General features: G+C 37.8%; 1 protein-coding gene across 1 annotated transcript; it reads right to left on the bottom strand.

Moving 5' to 3' along the window:
- Positions 1-1,059: 1,059 nt before the first annotated feature.
- On the bottom strand, positions 1,060-18,038 carry kncn (kinocilin; the record flags this gene model as incomplete). The annotated part of the gene is made up of 5 exons (XM_084121119.1): positions 1,060-2,692; positions 4,098-4,197; positions 11,710-11,787; positions 12,892-12,960; positions 17,891-18,038. 5 exons carry the CDS (start codon positions 18,036-18,038, stop codon positions 2,620-2,622), a joined length of 468 nt encoding a protein of 155 aa, XP_083977245.1. The 3' UTR covers positions 1,060-2,619.
- Between the last annotated feature and the right edge of the window lie 5,040 nt (positions 18,039-23,078).

Below are 23,078 nucleotides of genomic sequence, written 5' to 3'. Positions count from 1 at the left end.
TGTTACATTGTTTGAAGGAGAACCCCCACATGCACCCGCAGCAGTTTAAGTAGCCCAATTCTGCGGGAAAACCGCAACACTGAAACTGAAACCATTAGGTGATGGTTTTAATGGTATTTTAAGTGGAAACCATTAGAAATTCTGTGATGTTTTCTATTGTTTGTTTGTTTTTTTCAGCAGGGTCTCCCCTTACAAAAAAATTACCATAATTTACAGTGTAATAATTTCCAGCAAAATACAATATTAGGCCTAATTTATTGTTACTTCTGTAAAATAATAATACATTCATGTGGGATAGTTACAGTGATATAAATACGATGTGAAGGTCAGCCTTACTTTGTAAAAGGAGCCTTATAGGACCAATCATATACACACACTGTGAACATGAGACTAATTGATGCCTGAATTGTCATCATACTTTGTCTGCAGCTATGGTTACCATGGTAAATTTGTGTAAGGTCATCTATACAAAATACCTCATTATGAAACCCCATTATCCTTTAGTGTACTTTGGATAATTGTGTTGTCCAGGTCACTATATCACCATGAGCACTGTAAGGGTCACACAGTTCATTTCTCATTTTATCAGTACAATTTTTGGTGAATGACTTTCTGTAGTTATCATTTACTGCCTTTTGAATAAGCTGTACTGTTTCTTCAGATCATCATGAAGTTATTTTTTCCTAGTCGTCTAAAACTTCTCTCTAGTGCTGTTGTGTGAGACACCCGGTACAATGGTGTATAATTCAGTCATTAGCGTACGTCAGAGCTCTTAGCAACAGCAGGCAGTGTCCCTCTTGGTTGTCGCCATGCAAGGACAGATACTGCATATTCAGCCTTAGAGTGTCACTGATGGTCTGCGTGGGATGCACAATGATTCTGTGCCGCGCACGTTACATGTTCACACAGTACGTGAGCGTCTGAGTCACTTCTAGTGCTGCAAAAGAACTACAGTTAAGCTAAAAGTAATTCAGGGAGAAAGGAAGATCAGGAAAACTGTTTTTTATAAGTGTGTGTTGACATGACACTATAACAGTTGGAATTGAGACAGTTTAATTGAATTTTATGTAATAATTGAGTTTTTTACATTTTATTAACTGGGTCTACAGCAGAAAAGCATTTTAGTTTGTGCAAGATAGCACACATACATCTCCAAGATGTCTGTTAAAGAGCGCTTCATCTGGAAAGTGAGCACTTAACTGCATCCATACTGACTCTTAAAAAACTCTTCTTTTATGCTTTCGCTACTTTTTAATTCCATTCTAGCTTGTACTGTTCTAGATGAAAGGATGTTTCAAACTTTGTATTGCTATCACTTTTCTTGTCATTGCCTCCTTAAGATGAATCACTTTTTGTATTCCTCATTTGATTCGATTTGGATAAAAGCATCTGCAAAACTAATAAATGTAAATGTCAAATATCTGATAAGCATCTTTTAAAAAGTTCTATGCATTCTAAATCATTAACATCTTAAAGACACTTTCTAAATGTCTATTTAACATGTGACAGGAAACATTTTACAGATGTTTTTCAGTTGAGCAAATGCTCAAAAAATTGCATCTCCCAGATGAAAACATGCATATCAAAACAGTTGTCTCTGAGATGTATGTGTGCAATGAGGAACAAATCTTCAGTCATCCACTCACTCATCATGTGGGTCCAAACCTGAATGACAGTCATTCTTCTGTGGAACACAAAAGAAGATATTTTGAGAAGTGTTTCAGTGCTCTTTGTTCCATATTATGCAAGTCAATGGGTTCAATCTTGTTTTTTGGTTTCCAGTGTTCTTTAAAATATTTGTGTTCTGTTGAGGAAAGAAAGTAATACATTTTTGGAACGTCATGGGGGTCAATAAATGATGACAGAAGATGTTCTTGTAACCAGTCCTACTCAACCCGCCCTAAGCAGGATTCGAACTGGCAGCTCTGGCATGGGAGGCAGGCACGCTAACAAGGACGCAAAATACCCCAGCCTCAAGTGTCAGTCGCTAGTGCGGTTCTTGAGACCAGGGGAGTGAGGTTTACTCACACAGCTCTTGCTTTCTTCTGTTACACTTACCCCTTTAAACCTCACTCCCATCCGGGTCACTGCACCAAATGTAACTGGTCCTACTCGACCCACTCCGAGTTGGATTCAAACCAGCATCTTGGGGATGGGAGACTGGCGCGCTAACAAAGATGGCAAAGACCACTGCCTCTAGCATCAGTCGTGCCTCTTGAGGCAAGGGGATTGAGGTTTACACACACAGTGTAGCTTGCCTCCCTTTCATGCTAAAAACCCACATCGACTTTCATTGTATGCACAAAACCAGATGAAACATTCTTCAAAATATCTTTTTTAATGTTCCACTGAAGAAAGAAAATTATGACAGTTGTTTCATTTCTTAGGTGATCTATCACTTTAAGCACATGGTTGTTCTTGACTTTATTGGTATTCATTTTGTCATTTTCAGCTTGCTCATTGATTTTTCCAAAGATTATTTTAGTATTCGAGCAGACATCTTGTTTGAATGAGTGAAATCAGATAGGAGATAGTAATGAGATTTATGCAGATATCAGTCTTGCTTATTGTGAAATGAAAACTGTTTGCTGTTTAATGAGTCTCCGTCGGATCCAGCCATTATGAAGGGTCTTGATCAGATGGCGACTTAAACTTTCGCCTGCCCAAGATATCTGGAACATCTGCAGAAGGCCTAGGAGAAAAAAATACAACGCTCAAAATGTCTAAATGTACACTGTAAAAAAAATAAAAATAATTGCTGCCATAAATTAAGTTCAATCAACTTGGTTATTTAAGTCATTTCAACTTAAATTACATTAAACTGACTAGTGAGTGACTGAAAAGTGAGTTGAATCTTGTATACCTTTTAAAAAAAAGTTGAAAATGGATTAACTTATTTTGATGAGTTAAAGCAATGTAAAAAACATGATCATTTAATTTTTGACAGTGTATGTGCGTGTTAATACAGCATAAGCTTGTATTCGTATTTTTCTAAGTTGAAGAGGCAGCGCCAAGTATGGGTCCTCATGAAACATAAATGTCATTATGAGTGAAGGCAGTAGTGTAAGTCACCATGACAACCACATCCACAGCAACGTTTTTTTTGTTGTTGGTTTGAGACCAATAAGCTCATAATGGGAAGTGGTTGACACCTTCCTTTTTCCATTTTTTAAGAGGGTGTATTCTATCAGAAAAGACTTTCGGGTTGTACAACTCCGAAGCCAACTCATGCAGGTGAAAGATTTGCAGAAAATAGGCCAATCTCGCTACTCTGTAGTGGTTCTTATATGACCGTAAAATCATGTCACAAAGAGGGTCGATCAAAATAATGTCCTGGAAGTGATTGGCTCCTGGCATAGAATATAATTTGTGAGCTCAATAGGGAGCAAAAAGCCTCTCTCAAAGCAAGCGCAATTCCCAATCACTCCGTTCCTCCAGTGAGCCACAAAGATACATGCTGTTTGGCACCACTGCCTGCTAGAAGAATCAAATTACTCTCTGGCCCTAGAGAAAGACTGCCATATTGAGAGAGGGAATTCACTGTGTCACAAATGTAATGAGGGGAGTATGCACTCGCGTGTGTGTGAGTTTAATTTGTATCTGGTATACCTCACTAATGTAAAGTTATGAATATGTGAGTGACAAAATGATTTACGCAGGTAAAAAGCTGTATAGATGAAATTGCTTTTTTAGGGGCCGTTTGCACGACACTGTTTTTAACTAAAAACGGGAACTTTTTAAACTTGAAAATGGGTTTCAAAGTGCACGTTTTTGAAAACAATACCAATATCGTCCCCATGTAAACAACAAAAAAGTGAATTTGTGAAAGCGATGTTGTCATGCGCATGTGTATTGTGTTTAGTCTATAGGCGCAGAGTGTTTCTTTACAAAGTGATATCGCCAACTACTGGCCTGACATGCATAATACAGCGTTTTTAGTCGTTTTCGTGGATCTATCTGAACAGGATCGTTTTGACAACATTGCCGTCTATACGAGAAAAAAAGTGTACAATCTTTAGTACATCGTACCCTTAAGCTCTTCTGCTGCTCTTAAACATCAGTGTTGTTTTAGAAGAGGCTGTAAACGCTTGTCTCACCCATCATCCTGTGAGCCCTCGGCTGCTGTAGAAGTTGTTGTCTCCACAAATGTCCCCATCCGGCTCTTCGATCGTTCTACATTAAGCTGGCTTTGAGTCCCTAAGAATGAGACAGAAAAAGCAGGCATGTGGTTTTTCCATATTTACACAGATTTCAGTATTTTCCGACCTGAAGTATGACCTACGTCAATTGCGTATACCCACGCCAATCATCTTCCCAAATTTATGAGAAACATAAATCATGTGTTGTCAACAAAAGAGAAGATTCAAGGCCCCCCAGCGGTTTTCCCTAGTTTAACATTTAAAGCAAAATACAGCCATAAATATTAGTATTTTAATTTTACTGTTGTTCTGTAAAATAATAATATAATTATTATTAAATAATGTTTTATACAGTACAATAGCATTATTGCAATAGTGTAGTATTATTGCTATTCATACAAAAAGGAACATGGCTTTTCCTATCACTGCTAAGCTGATGACACACAACTCTACCCCTCATTCCAGCCTGATGATCCGACGGTTGCTTCTCGCATCTCAGCCTGCCTGACAGACATTTCTGGCTGGATGAAGGACCACCACCTTCAACTAAAGCTTGCGAAGACAGAGTTGCCTGTGGTCCCGGCCAACCCAACACTACACCACAACTTCTCCATTCAGCTTGGTTTGTCATCCATAACTCCATCAAGGTCAGCCAGGAACCTTGGAGTTGTGATTGATGATCAATTGAAATTTACAGACCACATTGCTAGAACTGTCCGGTCCTGCAGACTTGCCTTATACAACATTAGGAGGATCAGGCCCTTCCTATCAGAGCATGCTACACAACTCCTTGTCCAAGCACTTGCTCTATCCAGACTGGACTATTGTAATGCTCTCCTAGCAGGTCTTCCACCTTGCACTGTCCAAATCTCTGTAACTGATCCAAAATACTGCAGCTAGAGTGGTCTTTAACAAGCCGAAGAGAGCACACGTCACTCCTCTCCTCACAAAATTGCACTGGTTGCCAGTTGCCGCTCACATCAAATTCAAGTCAATGACTTTTGCCTACAGACCAACCACTGGCTCTGCTCCCTCCTACCTAAACTCATTACTTCAGACACCCAGAAACTTGCGCTCTGCAAGTGAACGCCGTCTTGTGGTGCCATCTCAAAGAGGCACAAAATCTCTTTCTCAAACCTTTACCATGACTGTTCCCTGCTGGTGGAATGACCTGCCCAACTCAACCAGGGCTGCTGAGTCCGTGGCCATTTTCAAGAAACACTTGATCCATTAATACTAACACTTTATCTTCTATTTTATATCTATTATCATTATTTAAAAAAAAAAAAAAAAAAAAATATATATATATATATATATATAAAAGATAGAAAGTTAGATTCAATTGGGAAGGGTCATAGCACTTGCATATTGTTGTCCTATTGTTAGTTTAACTGCTTCTATTGTTTTCATTTGTAAGTTGCTTTGGATAAAAGCGTCTGCTAAATGAATAAATGTAATGTAAATGTATTTGTATTTGCAATTAATTGAATTTTTATAATTTAATTAATAATAAAACAAAATAGTTTAGTAATAATAATAATGGTATTTATTATTATTTTTTGTTATTATCATTGTCAGGGTCAAGTTGAGTTTCATTGTGTTTTTGTTCATGTGCCTGTGTTAAGTTTCCTCCAGCTGTGCCTCAGGCCTCCACCCCTGATCCTCCACCTTGGTCCTCACTCCCTCCGGCATCATCTCGTCTCCGCCTCGATCCCTCAAGCCGACAGTGTTACCTCTGACTGCCTGGCCAACGATGTCACCCTGGCTCGTCGTCCTGACAATTTGGCTGGGGTCTTCAGGTTTTCTGGCTCCACCTCAGTCAGACAGCCCAGGAAACCAGTCAGGGCTCCACCTTGTCTCCTCCCTCCATCTCTGCCATGGTGTTCCCCTCAGCAAGCTTCTCCAGCCCCTCATCCACCTCCAAGACCCCTCACTCCCTCCACTTTTGGACTGTCATTTACAGCGCAGGGACCCGTTTGGTGGGAGGGGTGAGTAATGTCAGGGTCACGCTGAGTTTCATTGTGTTTTCGTTCATGTGCCTGTGTTTCCTTTCAGTTTTCCTTCTCCTTAGTTACTGATTCCTCCCTGTATGTTACCATTGTTACTGATTAGTCTCACCTGAGTCTAGTTTAGTTTTCTGTGTACTTAGACTTCCTTTGTTGTTCAGTTCATTTATCGTCATAGTTTAATGATTCGTGTGAATTTGTACAACCCCATTTCCAGAAAAGTTTGGATGATTTGTAAAATGCAATAAAATCAAGAATCTGTGATCTGTTCTTTCTCTTTAACCATAATTTAACTGTCAAAAGTGCAAAGAAAAGATTTCCAATGTTTTCACTGACCAACTTAATTGTATTTTGTAAATATTAACACATTTTAATTTTGATGGCTGCAACACACTCCAGAAATTTGGGACAGAGCCATGTTTACCACTGTGTCTCATCACCTTTCCTATACACTTTTTAATCAATAGGAATAGAGGATACTAATTGTTGCAGTTTTGCAAGTGGAATTTTTGCCCAATCTTGCCTGATACAAGACAGTCTGTGGTCATCGTTGTCTGATTCTGAGTCTGATGGAAAACTTTTCTTTGTTCTTTTGTCAGTTAAATAAAGGTCCTAGGGAATCAACAAATCGCAGATTCTTGATTTTATTGCATTTTACACTACTATCCCAACCTCTTTGAAGATTCTCCTGAGTACTAAAGGTTTCGTGGATTAAAGAATTTATATTGACATTCTGAGTCATTTGTGTTTGGATTGCACATCAATGTGACTATTATCATTATTATTATTAGTGGTAGTATTAGTATTAGCATTAGTAATAATGTATAATCATATTGAATGGGGAAAAACAGTTTCATTGTTTTTTTGTCTGGCTGATCACATGCCTGAGAAAGACAGAGACCACAGTATGAGACTGTTGTTCATTTGCTCAACTCATCCCTGTTGCCTGTTTACATGATTCAGTGCATTACTGCTGTGTGCTCTGAGGGCATAATACAGGCCATGAAAATTTACTGCATAATCATTCTTTTTATAGCCTTTTGCTGCCAAGCCACATGCACACAGTTTTAAAGAATACCTCAAATTCATATAAAGCCGTACGGTCCGATAACATAAAACTATCTTCTTAAAAAAAACAAGAAAATCAGATGCAGGAAATGAGGCATCATATCAAATTAGAATTTTTTTTCCCAGATTATCAATCTATTCATCTGAGCACAAATCTCATAATGACTGTGCATTATGTATGGAGTAGAAACAGATGTGCGGACTGACGCAGGAAATGGCCAATAACAAGGACACACAGTAACTGCATGAGGGACCCTGGGCTGCTTGGATCGACACGTGTCAATGTAATTTCCACAGCAGGGAAAAGAGTGAGCTTTCTGATTAAATTAACATGGTTTTCTGGTTGCCCATCTCATGACTGCTGTCAGTTCATAACTTAAAGTGCCTAAAACACTGTTACAAAAGTTTCAAAGTACTGTTAAATAATGTTGCTCGTTCACTAATTCCTTCAGAGATCACAAGCGCTGTCGAATTATGGACCCTTTTTACAGACACCAAAATACAGGTACAAAATGCACCTGTAATTTATAAAACCAATGGAAGGCAAAACTGTCCACAACAACTTCCAAAGCCCCCCTAGATCTAGTTTTATTTTCAAAACTATGGGTCTATATCTTCATCTACACTCAAAAAAATAACTCTTTGAATGAACATAAAAAAATCATGGAAATGATTTCCACATGATTAACTTGCTTTATTTCAGCATTATGCAATTCTGTTATTCCAATTTAATGTACTTACGTTGGGTCAACTTAATTTATTAAGGTTGATTCAACTTATTTACTATGGTTGGACACAGCTTAATTTAATAGTGTCAGCCCAACTAATTTACTTAATTTGCATTCAACTTATGTGTTTGTTATTTTCATTCACCCATTCATATTTTATTTATTTTAGTGACACATAATTAAATGAATAGACTACAGCTAGCTATTTGCTAGCAGTAGCACATATTAACATCTTAAATGCTAAGATTTACATGCTCCTTCAACCAAAGCAGTTAAAAGTAACTAAATCAGTCCACAGCCAAACAAAATGTTCCACACTTCTCCACAATGGTAACCCACTGTATTTTAAATGGTTCTAATAATTCCAACGTAATTGAACATTAAACACAATTACACACTATCAAGTCTTCCCCTTTTCTCATTTTCTCAAAAAAACATAAAATAACACTTAATTTTAACATTTATTCTCTCTTAATTCAACCATATGCAAAGCATGCTGGGAACTAACAAGCACTGCCCAGTTTCAGTTAATGCAACACAAATCATTCATGTAATCCAACACAAACGGATTAAGTAAACTTAAATTTTTACATATTAAGCAGATTGAACACAATCAAATTAAGTTAGGGCAAAATGGCAGTTGGCGTCGCACTATACTGCCACCCTCTGGATGTAAGAATTTTTTTACTTAACATAAATGGTTTGTGTTTAGACAACACGTTAGGATTTTGTACTGTTAAGTTGAGACATAATTACGTGGACCTTAATAGAAAAAAACATTTCAAGTCAACAAACACAATTATTACAAGTAAACTAAATATGAATATATTATGTAAAGTGTACAACCTTCGTAGTTCATTTTTTTGAGTGTATGGATACTCTTTTTATTCATTCGTGATTTACTGGATAAGGATTTTACAATTTTTTTTATCCACAATTTTTACCCGATAAAATATTTTAGAGCTTAATATTAGTAAATGTATATTCATAAATATATACAGTAAAATATATCAAAATGCCCATGAGGTTTTTGGAAATGTATTCATTTACATTACTTTTCCAGCTCTATAAATCATTAGGCTTTCTCATATCCAGGTTTTTCAAGACCGTGGGAGCCCAGGAAAGAGATGTTTGAGGGAGTATATATTGATATTTAGTTGTTTTAGATCATTTTAATGTTGTTATTATTTTAAAGCCTTTTGTCACGAATCGCTGGTTTACAGAAACAAAACAACGTATTTATTAGAAGATATTTTACAGCTAAACAGGAGAAAATGTAAACCACATTATATGAAATGAGAACTGACAAAGGAATGAAAAAAACTGGGAGTACTTATACACAAGCTTAACAAGGAAACACAGTTGAACGGAATCAGTAATCAAGGTGATAAACAAGGAGAACTTATAACTAAGAAAACTAATACTGCATAGGAAACACATGAACATGAACAAAAACATCATGAAACGTAACATAACTCTGACACATTTTAAGTAATCTTAAAGGAGTGCTGTTTGAGAACCACTGGAATAAGTTGACTAAAAGTACAATCCTGGACCTATGCAGGCCCGCACAGGTAATTCCCTATGAATTATATAATAAAAACAATTACTGTAGTGTAAGTATATATTTTGATGGACAGTATTATGTAAAAAATAAAATAAAAAATATAATTTGTAATCATGACTGTTTAAGTTGTCAAAGATGAAACTTGTAATCAAGAGACTTCAAGAAGTTCAAATAGGTGATTCAAGTGCAATTTTCAGTTAAGTTGAAGCGGCAATTTGATTGTGTTGATTTGATTATTTCAGTAACTTCATTACCTTGACCTGTATTGTCGGCCTCACGCAGGTGATGTCATGTACAGACTGATAAAAGGAAGAAGTAGGATTGGCATATCACAGGAAGCTGCTCGGAAATAGTTACCTGTTAAATCATCATTAATTTCCATTGAGCAGGAGGAGTGATTAGGCACAATCTTTTGAAACTGCCGTGGATGAACGATATTGAGGCTGCACCTAGAATCATAAAGGCCAGGATCCACCACTTTGGCTTTCATTGGTATACTGACAATATATTGTTCGCCCTTTACAAATTTATAGTTTCATAAACAGTATTTGCAATTACTGTATGTAAATTCGGTAGAAAGAAAACTCCAGGACCTGATGTGGTATATGAAAATATAAATACAGCCTATTACTGTCATATATATGGAGGTAGTCACAAGATGCAGGTATTCCAAGATTAAAGCTTAAAAAATCACGACAAGAACTGACAAAGGAATGAACAAAACAGGGAGTACTTATACACAGAACTTAACTAGATACAGGTGGGATTAACAGCAAACTAAGTGACAAATTTAGTAAAATGAGAACTGAACTGAAAAGAAACACATGAACAAAAACATGAAACATAACAACTCTGGCAATTACAGGAATGTTCCAGGTTAAATTTAAATTAAGATCTAAAAGCATATTTGGCATCGCCTACTGTTGATTACCATATAAAACTATTTTGACTTGAATTTTAGTTTGTAAAATCAAATCAAAAACATGTCGACTGAAATGCACCTAAAACCTAGGGTTGTGCAAGTGAATAATTATCAATATGACACATAATCCTGGCTTAATCTAAGCCCTGTCTGTGAAACTGAGCTTAAGTATGTCAACTTTTTCTACTAACCCCAACTCTAACCTTACAGTCTACTAAAACTCTAATGAGACTTAGTTGACATGTTGTTGCATATTAATGAGAGTTAAGCCACGTTTCCACAGCAGGAACTTTCCCCAAGAACTAGGGACTTTGAGGTGGTACTCGGTGTGTTTCGGCCGCAGGGACTAGGGACTAAATGGAGTTTCGGGTAAAAAATTCCCCCTCAGAAAGTCTCTGCTCACGAGATAAGTTCAGGAACTTTCAGAGGCAGGACTGGGGCGCTGAACATGCTGATTGGTTGAGTTCACGCAGCATTTTGATTGGTTGTCTCTACGCAGCATTTTATTTCAACCACCTTTTTTTTTTCTGGGACAAATTGTTCCGGTAATTTCGGTGGAAACACGGCTTTAGTTGACAGTTGCTTATAGTTAGTAAAATGTCTAAAGTGGACTATCAAAATAAAGTGCAACCAAGACATTTGATTTAGCAAAAATAGGATTATTGTATGCTTTTAATTAGTGGCAAAGGTGTCTTTACATTTGCGTGTTATACTGATACTTTAAATTTACGCATTTGGCAACACTTTTATCCAAACAGACTTACATTGCATTCAAACTACATGCTTTTTAGTTCATGCATTGCCTGGAAATCAGACCCGTGACCATGGCATTGCTAGAACCATGCCAACACTGCGTTTAATATATTTTGTTTTATGGCAGTGGTTGTTTTTCCATTAGGGTACTGACATTGCTGTTATCAGCTAATTTCAACAAGAGTTGCAGCAATTATCAAACAAAACGGTTAGGTTGTAAAAATTAGTTTTTATTGGAATTAGAGTTTTAGCTATTACTCATTAAATCCATAATACCATTTCACATTAAATAACCTACTGGCAAGGCTCTATATTAGCTTGGAACAGAGCTCAGGACTTTGTCACGGCCTCCTGCCTCAGATCCGGCAGGCCAGAGAGAGTGTAAATGAGAAGCAGTGGACAGCTCTACATTGACCCTGAGAAAATAGTAACTCTAAATAGTCTTCAATTGTCAGACTGGAAGCAGAGAGATATGTCTGAACAGGTTTGTGTGTGCGTATCCACATGACATGGAACAGCCACTTACCCTCTCGTGTGAGTGTAGCCACAGGCTGTTCAGGGACTGGATTTGAATTTGTAGCCACTGGGTGCACTCTGAAGTTGCCTGAGAAAATTAGATTAGCCTGATTAGCCTAAATGTGTTGCAACATGGTCTCTCATCACAAAAGCAAACAAATCTCATGTTACACAACATAATCTTAATGAAGATCGCCTCTTTTGTGAAATAGCATTTATTTATAATTGATAGGCACCACGGTTGTGCACCATTCAGAATTGAATTTGGAAGAATTTTTAAGTATGGTAGCAAAAAGAATGCATTTGAATTTAAAGTCGGCGTGAAACGGATGTTGCAATGTTTTTTCTTCCCTATTATGATGTATATATGAGTAAAAATAATGTAGGGCGGGACTTGATTTTGTCCATTAGGAATTAATTGGATGGTTGTGTTTTGCTGTTGCTGTTGAGTGATAGGTTGTCCCGCCCTCGCATCAGCAAACACATCATCAGAGAAGAGAAGTGATGTCCTTGAAAGAGGGAGGGGAAGTTATTTTGATTGAAGATTATGGGGGCACATGATAGAATGTGCACAGATAAATTACTTATAATAAATACTGGAATATTCCATAAAAAAAATATTCAGTTGACTTAACTTTAAAAGTGAGGAAACCCGTTGCCTTAAAAATTTTAAGTAAATAATCTTCATATAATTTAAACTTGACAATTCCACATAACTAAGTTTATTCACTTAATTTTAAAGCAATGGGTTTCCTCACGTTTTTTTAAGTCAACTAATCACTTTTTACAGTGTAGAAATGGAATTTTTAGTTTACAAATGTTTAAAAAGTTGTTGTTTTATCGGCCTTACAGACAGACAAATATAAATTATACATATATATACATTCACACCATTCAAAAGTTTGGGGTCAGTATTTTTTAAATAGTAATTAATACCTGTATTATTATTAGAATAGAAAATAGAAATATATTTATTTTAAATTGTAATAATATTTCACAATAGTACTGTTTTTACTGTATTATTTATGTTAGCCTATATATTCACTATAACCAATTGACAAATTGACCTCATTTGTAAAAATGAATTTTTCAGAATTTTTAGCATTTCAGAAAATAGCATTCTTAAATTCAGAATTTTGCACAGCTGTTTAAAGTGTTATGGGTGCTATAAAATATAATATCATAGTCTCACCTATATTGGGCAGTATGTGATGAAAGTTGAACCATGCTCTTATGAACGGGTAGATGGAAATGAGGAGACCTGCAGAACACACACAGAGAACAACAGATATGGACTGAATCGCTCACTCCGTGTTGTCATCGTCCTTCATGTCCTGCTGACAAGACCTGCATGTTCCCACTTTGTTTGTTTTTTGTCTTAATTGTCTTAACCAACCAGACAGCATAGACAAGCAAACCAGCACAGTACCATGGAACATTATGTCTTTTCAGAGTATAGCTCTAATATTACAGGATTTCTCTCTGTTCAATGGCTTCCTGAGCTAGAGCTGCACACTAAAGACGTCCCCCCCATGCATATTATATTGCATTATACTGCAAATTGATGAACTGAAATTTACACATTATTATAGGCAAGCAGAAAGAAACAAAGCACTTGTGAGCGGTGAATTGCCATAAAAAGGGTCCTGCTAATGTCTCATGCTAAATTTATTCTAAGTCTCAAAAGTCATTCACTCTAATTTGACATGCCTTCTCTAAAACGTCTTGTATCCTTGTGGCTAGAATGAAATTGTGCAGTTGAGTTCTTTCTCTCCTGTCAGTCTCCTTGTGTTTTCGAGAGGTCTGAGGCTGATGGCGAGGCAGACTGCAGGGACTGTGCTGGATTTTGATTATGCAACTACTATTCAAGCTGTGAATCAATTCCTGTTTGAAAAGGATGAGGCACCTCTGCTGGCTTTGTGTTTTGGCCAATTTCTGTTATGAGAGGCCACTGGCAGGTATGATTGCGGCATGCTGAGGGGCTTCTTTATCACGTGTCTTGCTTGCGTTTCCTCTCTCCTACAATTTTTCCTTTTGGTTCTTCTTTGTAATTTTTGTTCTCTGATCTCCTCCAGTCTTTCTCTCATAACTCACCCCAGACTTATGAATCAATCACGGCTTCAAGAATAGGACTTTAGTCTGGGTAGATTTGACACGAATAAAGGAGGCTGCGATTGTACTGTTTAAAGGTTGTTGCTGACACGTTTGAATATTCAAACCATCAGCAAGATTGCAAGTGTGATGCTTTTATACAAGTTCAATAAACAAGAATTTAATAGTTACATTTAATAACTGAATACTGGATATGGTAATACTTTTCAATAAGGTACTAGTTAACGTTAACTATCAATGAGCAATACATTTGTTATTTATTCATCTTTGTTAATGTTAGTTAATAAAAATGCAACTGTTCATTGTTAGTTCATGTTAGCTCAGGTCCATTTGTTTCTGTTTCCTGTGACCTAGTTTTCTAGTGTCATCCTCATTCAACCCCGCTCCCTGTGCTCCCAGACTCCATCTCCCACCTCCTCTTCCCAGATCAGCCAGTTTTTTTTGAGAGAAACTGCCTCAGAGCTTCAGTCCTCCAGCTCCACCCAGTAGGGATGTTTCCCTGGCTCTGCTTCCAGCCTATGAGCCTGTTACTCCACCTCAGCCTGTCAGCTCTGCCTTGGCTCTTCCTTCCCTCGGCTCCACCATAAACCTTCATCCTGATGGCTCCACCGTACTCCCTCGTCCCACCGGCTGCGCCTTGGTCAGACATATTCCTGCCTGCAACTTCGGCACCATCTGGCTCCGTCTTCCCCCCGGCTCTGCAACAGTCCTCAGGCTCCCTGGTTCCATCTCGGTTGTCCCCAGGGTGTCGTCTCCCAAGTCTCCACCATGGCTCCTCGCTCCCTCAACTCCACCCTGGGACTTCGTCCTGCTGGACTCTGGGCCACCATCTGGCTCCTCCTGTTCCTGCCTCCTCCCACTCTCCACTCCCCCATGGACTGTTTTGTTTGCCCCAGATTTTTTTTTTTTCTCTTCCACGTCCTCCTCCAGAGCCCCCGCCCTCCCTCCTCAGTTGGACCATGCAAGGACGCGCCTTTCCAGAGGGGGTTGTTATGTCAGGAGTATGCTTTGTGTTTGTTTGTTTGTTTCCTGTGACTAAGGGGCTGTTTACACTACACCGTTTCCAACTAAAAACATAAAACTTTTTATGCATTTTGGCCATTCGTTTAAATGACAACAGTATTTTGGGTGCCTGAAAACGCAAAGTTTTTAAAACGGGTTTCGAAGTGCAAGCCTTTGAAAACGGTCTCAGTGTAAACAACAAAAACGTGAATCTCTGAAGAATCTATGACGTCATGCACATGCGTATTACATGTTCAGTCTATAGTGTTTCATCGCCATCTAATGGCCTGGCAGCAGAATACAGGGTTTTTAGTCGTTTTCGTGGATCCGTGTGAATGGGGATTGTTTTGACAATGGTGTCGTCTGTACACAGAAAACTCAAAGGAAAAACGTCTCCGTTATATACACTCACCTAAAGGATTATTAGGAACACCATACTAATACTGTGTTTGACTCCCTTTCGCCTTCAGAACTGCCTTAATTTTACGTGGCATTGATTCAACAAGGTGCTGAAAGCATTCTTTAGAAATGTTGGCCCATATTGATAGGATAGCATCTTGCAGTTGATGGAGATTTGTGGGATGCACATCCAGGGCACGAAGCTCCCGTTCCACCACATCCCAAAGATGCTCTATTAGGTTGAGATCTGGTGACTGTGGGGGCCATTTTAGTACAGTGAACTCATTGTCATGTTCAAGAAACCAATTTGAAATGATTCGAGCTTTGTGACATGGTGCATTATCCTGCTGGAAGTAGCCATCAGAGGATGGGTACATGGTGGTCATAAAGGGATGAACATGGTCAGAAACAATGCTCAGGTAGGCCGTGGCATTTAAACGATGCCCAATTGGCACTAAGGGGCCTAAAGTGTGCCAAGAAAACATCCCCCACACCATTACACCACCACCACCAGCCTGCACAGTGGTAACAAGGCATGATGGATCCATGTTCTCATTCTGTTTACGCCAAATTCTGACTCTACCATCTGAATGTCTCAACAGAAATCGAGACTCATCAGACCAGGCAACATTTTTCCAGTCTTCAACTGTCCAATTTTGGTGAGCTTGTGCAAATTGTAGCCTCTTTTTCCTATTTGTAGTGGAGATGAGTGGTACCCGGTGGGGTCTTCTGCTGTTGTAGCCCATCCGCCTCAAGGTTGTGCGTGTTGTGGCTTCACAAATGCTTTGCTGCATACCTCGGTTGTAACGAGTGGTTATTTCAGTCAAAGTTGCTCTTCTATCAGCTTGAATCAGTCGGCCCATTCTCCTTTGACCTCTAGCATCAACAAGGCATTTTCGCCCACAGGACTGCCGCATACTGGATGTTTTTCCCTTTTCACACCATTCTTTGTAAACCCTAGAAATGGTTGTGCATGAAAATCCCAGTAACTGAGCAGATTGTGAAATACTCAGACCGGCCCGTCTGGCACCAACAACCATGCCACGCTCAAAATTGCTTAAATCACCTTTCTTTGCCATTCTGACGTTCAGTTTGGAGTTCAGGAGATTGTCTTGACCAGGAACACACCCCTAAATGCATTGAAGCAACTGCCATGTGATTGGTTGATTAGATAATTGCATTAATGAGAAATTGAACAGGTGTTCCTAATAATCCTTTAGGTGAGTGTATAAGTATATGGTTGTTGTGTAAACGTACCCTTAGTTTTCTAGTCTGTCATCGTCATTCAGTTCACCTGATGTTAATCAATTAGCTCATTAGTTCCTTCATTAGTTCTGGTATTTATCCAAATATGGACAAACCCAACCATTGGTTTAAATTTTTAAATAAAAATGTTAAACCCAATGATATAAATAATACTAATATTAAAAAAACAATGCCACATTCACATTCAATTAAATATGGCATCTACTCTGACTAAGGTTCATAGCTGCCAATCAGCCTGATCATGATCTGACTTGACGGTTGAATGTTCCTGCAAGGGCCTATACAGGTAATGCTGACTTTTCTCCAGCAGTAAACAATAGATCAAAGGCTGCTGCTGTGTTGTGCAGCTCTATTGTGATAGGGTCCTGTGTAGATTACATACCCACCATCGTAAGCAGATGGCTTGGATTACAGGCCTGGATCAAATGATGGATGAGCCTTTTTTTTTTTTTTTTGGACAAACCTCAACAGTGAGTGACTGCAGGAGGATAATACATTATACCTCTATACTGCATTGAAAACATGCAGCCATTTCCAACATCCCTCTTAATATAGGTTTATTTATTGTTGACAAATGGCAAAGGATAATGGTGTGAGAAGGAAGTGTGCTGATATGGAGCAGAGATTAGATGTAGTGTTAAAAATGCATGAGATGCAAAAGAGCCATGCACTGTGGAATAGTCAGTGAAGCAGCAGAGAACTAGCTGCAAACCCCTAAAGATTCATGCAGCAAATTCAAAGGATAGTTCACCCAAAAAAGAAAATTATGTAACTCACACTCTCATTTCATTCTAAACTTGTAAAATGTCAAAGCTGCTTTTTTTTCCACACAGTGAAAGTTGTAAAATGTCAAAGCTGCTTTTTTCCACACAGTGAAAGTTGTAAAATGTCAAAGCTGCTTTTTTCCACACAGTGAAAGTGAATGTGAACCAGGGATTGTCAAGCATTAAAAAGGATGAAAATTTGCTTTTTAGAGCTTGACAAAAATTACTCCATATAACTCCAATGTTATTTTGAATCTTAATTTAAGCCATTATTAACAAACAAATCTATCTTGACAGCCATGTTCACCATTTACTCCCAATGTGTGGAAAAGAGTAGCTTGGACATTCTGACAAATATCTTCTTTTTGTGTTCAAAAGAAGACAAAAAGTCACACATATTTGGAACGACATGAGGGTGAATAAAAGTTTCATTTTATGTTGAACAATCCCTTCAATGAACAGATTTATATTTGAGTGAATTTACCGTGCATTAAAGACAATTAAAGTTGAATGTACAGTATTCAGTGATTGAATCAATCATTGGAAAATCCATATCAGATCATCGCTAATCTAAATATTAGGGTGATGTATCCCCCTTAAATATCTATGGTGGATTTGGCCAGTCAGACAGAGAGAATTACTACTTACCAAGCCCCCCTGCCCCGAGGAAAATTCCCCCTACCGCATCTGCATCACAGTCCTTTGACACACCAATGATGATACAACCTGCAACAATACTGAGCAGGGCCGAGCCCACCCGCAGCCCATGGTACTCCCCAATACTGACCGCGTTCATTCGGCAGGTGGAACCCCCCCACCTGCCCCGTCTGGCTGTCCCGCACGCGCTTACAGAGGCAGATCACTGTATGGAAGTTTCACTGTTTGTGAAATGGGTTAACAGAGACTCTACTTTCTCCTCAAGGCTCTTCATACATCATACATCTTTAAACACTGGGCTCCGGTTACCTTGCCGGATTCATGCTTGGTCCCTTCAAACTAATTTATGTCTGATTGAAGGCGACTAATCATTTGAGTGGGAAAGCCAAGCCAGGCCTAACAGACTCATGATACTTGAGTGTTTACACTGAATGGCCAAAAGGGCCATGCATTTGTAAGCAAATGAACTCAGTTAAATGTGTTGAACAATATAGTGTGCTTGATCCTTAAAAATCCAATGTTACATCTTTGCATAATCGGGTGCGAGGTGTATTAGTAACAACATGACCCAGAACATCTCATCTCCGCTGCTAATTCTTACCTAATAAACATGCACAAAGAAAACTGTAGGCAAACACTTTTTAGTCACCCATTTAGAAATACATGTTTTCCCTCACTTTTAACTAATCCAAAGTGTCAAAGATGTGTGATTTTAAAATACTCATCTGCATAAAGGACTAAATTACCTGATGTTCCCGAACTCCAGCAGAGGATGTTTTCAAGTGCTGCCTACGTAGGAGTCAGAGTGTCACCGCTGGGGACAAAAGATATAATAAAACTAAAAACACATTACATAACATGGGTTGAGGTCACTGCCAGTCACTGTGCAACCAAATGCTTTATGAATGAAGCTAGTTCTTTTATTTAGCATGTATGCTATGTATGTAGAATCATCAGTCAAAACGTCAAATCATGCCAAGTCACATTTATGTATATAGTGCTTTATATAATACGTATTGTTTTCAAAGCTGCTTCACACTAATAAGAGTCTTAATGTTACAATCAATTATGAATCAAATTCAATTTCAGCTGTAAAGCAGCTCTACAAAAGATCCCGGCAAACAATTCTAAGAATGTTTTGAATGTTCTCTAAACATTCCATGAATGATGTATAGATAACGGTTTTAAGCTAATGTTTTGAGAACATTATTAAAGACCAGATAACTCGGAACGGACGTTCTATTAACGTTATAGAAGAACGTTTGTTCATAGCTTTGAGAGAACTTTGCCAGAATTTTAACCTGCTGCTTTGCTCTGCTAATTTAGAAGAGTTTCTGTTATGTTGGGGGGTTACCATCATGGTGACGAGTGGATCATGAGCTTGGTTTGAGAACAGATGTTAAATGTTCTATATTGTCGTGCTCATTCAGCTATTGTTATGCTATGCTAATGCTATCAAAGCATTGTGTTACCAATTAGCAAGTTAGAATTTCCTGAATTAGCTAGTTAAAGTTAGCCAAGTTTTCTCTACTAAAAATATTTAAGTTGAGATTACATGATAAATTTATGTTAAATTAATGAATTGGCTTACTCAAATATTTACTCAAATAAGAGCAATTACAATGTCTGAGTACAATATAAAAATATGCAAGTTCTGCTTACTTGAATTTTGAATTTCTCAACTGATTACCTTAAATAATCAAATAAAAGTTTTGCCAACTTATTCGGATTTACAGTGTGTCATTATTCTGCTCAATTTAGTTCAATAACTATCATTCTGGCAAAGTCCATCAATTATGACACAAGTTCAGTTTAGCTATAAGCAGCTCTACAGAAGACAATAGTGTAATTATTAGCTCAAGTCAGTTCAACGTTCATTCAATTCAGTTAAATAACTATATCACTGTTACAAAGTTTGTGCATTGTCCAGCTCAGTTCAGTATAAATTTGTTCTCATTTGATGACCGTGCAGTTAAATCGATAATATTACTGAATATTAATTGCTACTTGCCATTCCTTTGTAATTAATTGTGAAATTTACTAGCAATTGTTTCTATACCAATTATTTTCAGTGTATAAAATGTTAACACTGACTGTTCCTCTTTGCAAACAACTGTGTCATTTGGCTAATTCAAATTCAGCAGGGACATTAGCGGTGTTTGCTTTAGTACAGTTTTTTTTTAATCTCTTCCATATTAGGAATGGAAAGGTCATCTTCATTCGGTCTCTTTAACGTAGATGCGCTTAAGACTGATGATCAAATCCACTAATGTGTTTGTGAAGCCGTGCTGTGGCACATTTTCACAGAGGTTCCTGTACTGTAGCAGGCAGATGAGCTCGCCCATTTTGACTGATTTGACTTGGAGCTGGAAGGGAATGTGTAATGAGTCTTCCGCCGTCAGGACCCAAGACCATCCACAAAGGCCCCGAGTTGCCATAGGGATGGCATATCCATGGCAACAGAAGGAGCCGGGGGTGAGCGGGATTAACACCAGAGAGTTGGGTAACAAATGACGTTAACGGGTGAAGAAGAAGAAGTGACACATTTCCTGTTTGTGTGCTAGGCCCTTCAATACGGCATAGTGTATTAAAGCATAAAATTCAGTTTAAAAAAGATATGCTCACTGGACAAAATAACACAGAGAGGAACTTATGTAACAAAAATTCAATTAAGTTAGGTAACTGAAATGAATAACATCAATAGTGCTCTTTTTTGTGTGTCAGTTCTACAGGTGGTAATTCATCCCGAGACATAACCATCTCAAGTAGCATTAGAGAAGGTGCAAATACAATAGGCTAATTCATTTACACCGTTGAGAGCAAAGTTAAATCAGAGCCATAGCTCAACAAATCAGATAAAAACATCTTTTAAAATAAAATAAAATAAATATCACAGCAGCATTGTAAACATCATGGCAGACGTCAATGCATAAAATTGACAGAATAAAGAAAAGTGACTATCTGTTCTGTGCATTTCAGTTTGTGTGTGTGTGTGTGTGTGCGTGTGTGTGTGCGTGTGTGGTCATGGTAAACCCTACATTACAGGGACAAAATGAAAGATGGCAATATCTGAAAAGATGGCAATATTTCGGACATTTGTTCGAAAACAACTTATAAATCATATTAAAAAAAAAAAAATTTCATTAAAAAAAATATATATATTAATACTATTCATTGTGAAAAGTAAAATGAAGCTGTTATAAATTACAAGTATGAACTGATTTGGTTTGTTTATGTGATCATAATTTTTTGCTGCTAAATTGTAGTCTTTGTTTGGAGTATTGCTGCAGATAGAGATAATTGTTAAATAATTCAGGAATTCAATTCAGCACACATTACCATTTCATTATTTCACACGACGTGTGTCAATAATGGGTAAAGCAAAGCTGAATATAACAGTAGACCTACATTTACCGGTTCAAAGTGTAAATTTGTGAACAAATAAAATACCAAGCGCAATTTTGGGCAAACAAAAGTGTATATTTGTATACGGAATTTTAACATAAAACTGTAGCCATACTGCACTATAACACTATTAGTGTGATGAACAATTCCATCAAAATGCGGTATGTGTAGTATGTACACTCTCAGAAAAAAAGGTACAAAAGCTGTCACTAGGACGGAACCCATTAAAAAGGTTTTAATATTTACATTTAGGTACTAATATGTACACTTTTGGTACAAAGGTGTACCTTTTGAAAGGGCACTGCCATAGTGACAGCTTTTGTAACTTTGTCTGATAGTGTACCTTTAAGTTTTTCTTCTAGCTTCCTGACCCTGCATGTAAACTGTCTTGTTTCCATTCTGTTCAGACGTGGAGTTGTGCCCTCCTGCTCTACCACCGACATCTTCATCCTCGACTCCAGCAATCCCCTCACATCATCCTTCTTGTCAGTCAGACCTGCATGAAGGAGTCCGCTATCACAGATCTGGGCGTTTTGACGCAAATAGTCAAAGACTCCTCCACAGAAACATGTTCCTCAGTCTGACTCATTTCAAGGAAGTAATCTGCCTCAAAGAGATTTCTTATAATGACAAATTCTCCAAATTGCAAACAATTTTGTAATTACTAAAAGCAAATATTTTTTAATTGCCATTCCCAATTGAATATTCATGAAATATTTCATACCAGGCAGAATCATTAACAGCCCACATCTGTAAACAATATTACTGTCATGGAGGAAACGAGCACTGAAGGCTCTCAATGAGAGCGTGTAGATGATGATGCTCTGCGTTGAATGAACATTGCAGAAACATTTCCTATGCTCTGCTAATCACTGAAGAGCTTACGGCCCCCGACAATAATTAGCCCGTTGGACCTGAGGCACATAAACGTGACATCTATTTAAGTCTGTGCTATTGATGAGCCACTCTGACCTGCCGAGGAAGAGGATGGCCTTTGTTCCCTCTTGGGTGAGAAGTCCACTGAGGCAAAGCCACCAGCTGTGAACTCAATTACCAGAGAGGTGAGCTACCGGCTCTGTATCCATATCACAGGTCTGCAAGGCTGTTTCTCTGGGAGGCAGAAACTGCAAGAGACAATGAGATTGTGTGAAGCCTAGCGACAAACATTTTGAGAGATATAGAACAGATCTGAATAGTCAGTGTCATTAACAAAATAAGGCCCTAAGTCTGAAACATTGACAATTTTGGTACTTGCATTTATTGTTATGGTTAAAAAAAACAAGTTATACCGTAAATTAACAAACCACAATAAGTAGAGGTAATGGCCAACTATATGATAAAAGTAGTAATTAACTGAAAGGCTGATTTGTTCAAAGGACAAGGATATTTTTCATGTCAGGCCAGGGTAGGTTATCATCAGTTTTGGGGGTACAAGTAATGCGAGTTAATTAACTAGTAAAGTAACACATTACTTATAAATTTACTACAAAATATCTGAGTTACTTTTCAAATAAGTAACGCAAGTTTGTGTGGGTTGGAGTTGTGTGCGCTGTGTGAACATGATGTGGTTATCGTAGTTATAGACTAAATGTGAGCATTTACTCATCTTACTTACACAAAAACAGATTCAGTATTAATCAAAATGAATAAAAATAGTGAAATGCAAACTCAGAATATTACACACACCTGCAATAATTAGGTTAAATTACACAAATGTACTTACACGAATTTAATCTCACTTTATAAACCAAAATCTTTGCTACTGACCTTCAAT

This window comes from Abramis brama (assembly GCF_963993115.1).
Source record: "Abramis brama genome assembly, chromosome: 7".
Lineage (NCBI taxonomy): Eukaryota > Metazoa > Chordata > Actinopteri > Cypriniformes > Leuciscidae > Abramis > Abramis brama.
Note: the sequence above shows the minus strand (reverse complement) of the source record. Positions and strands in the feature narration are given on the sequence as shown.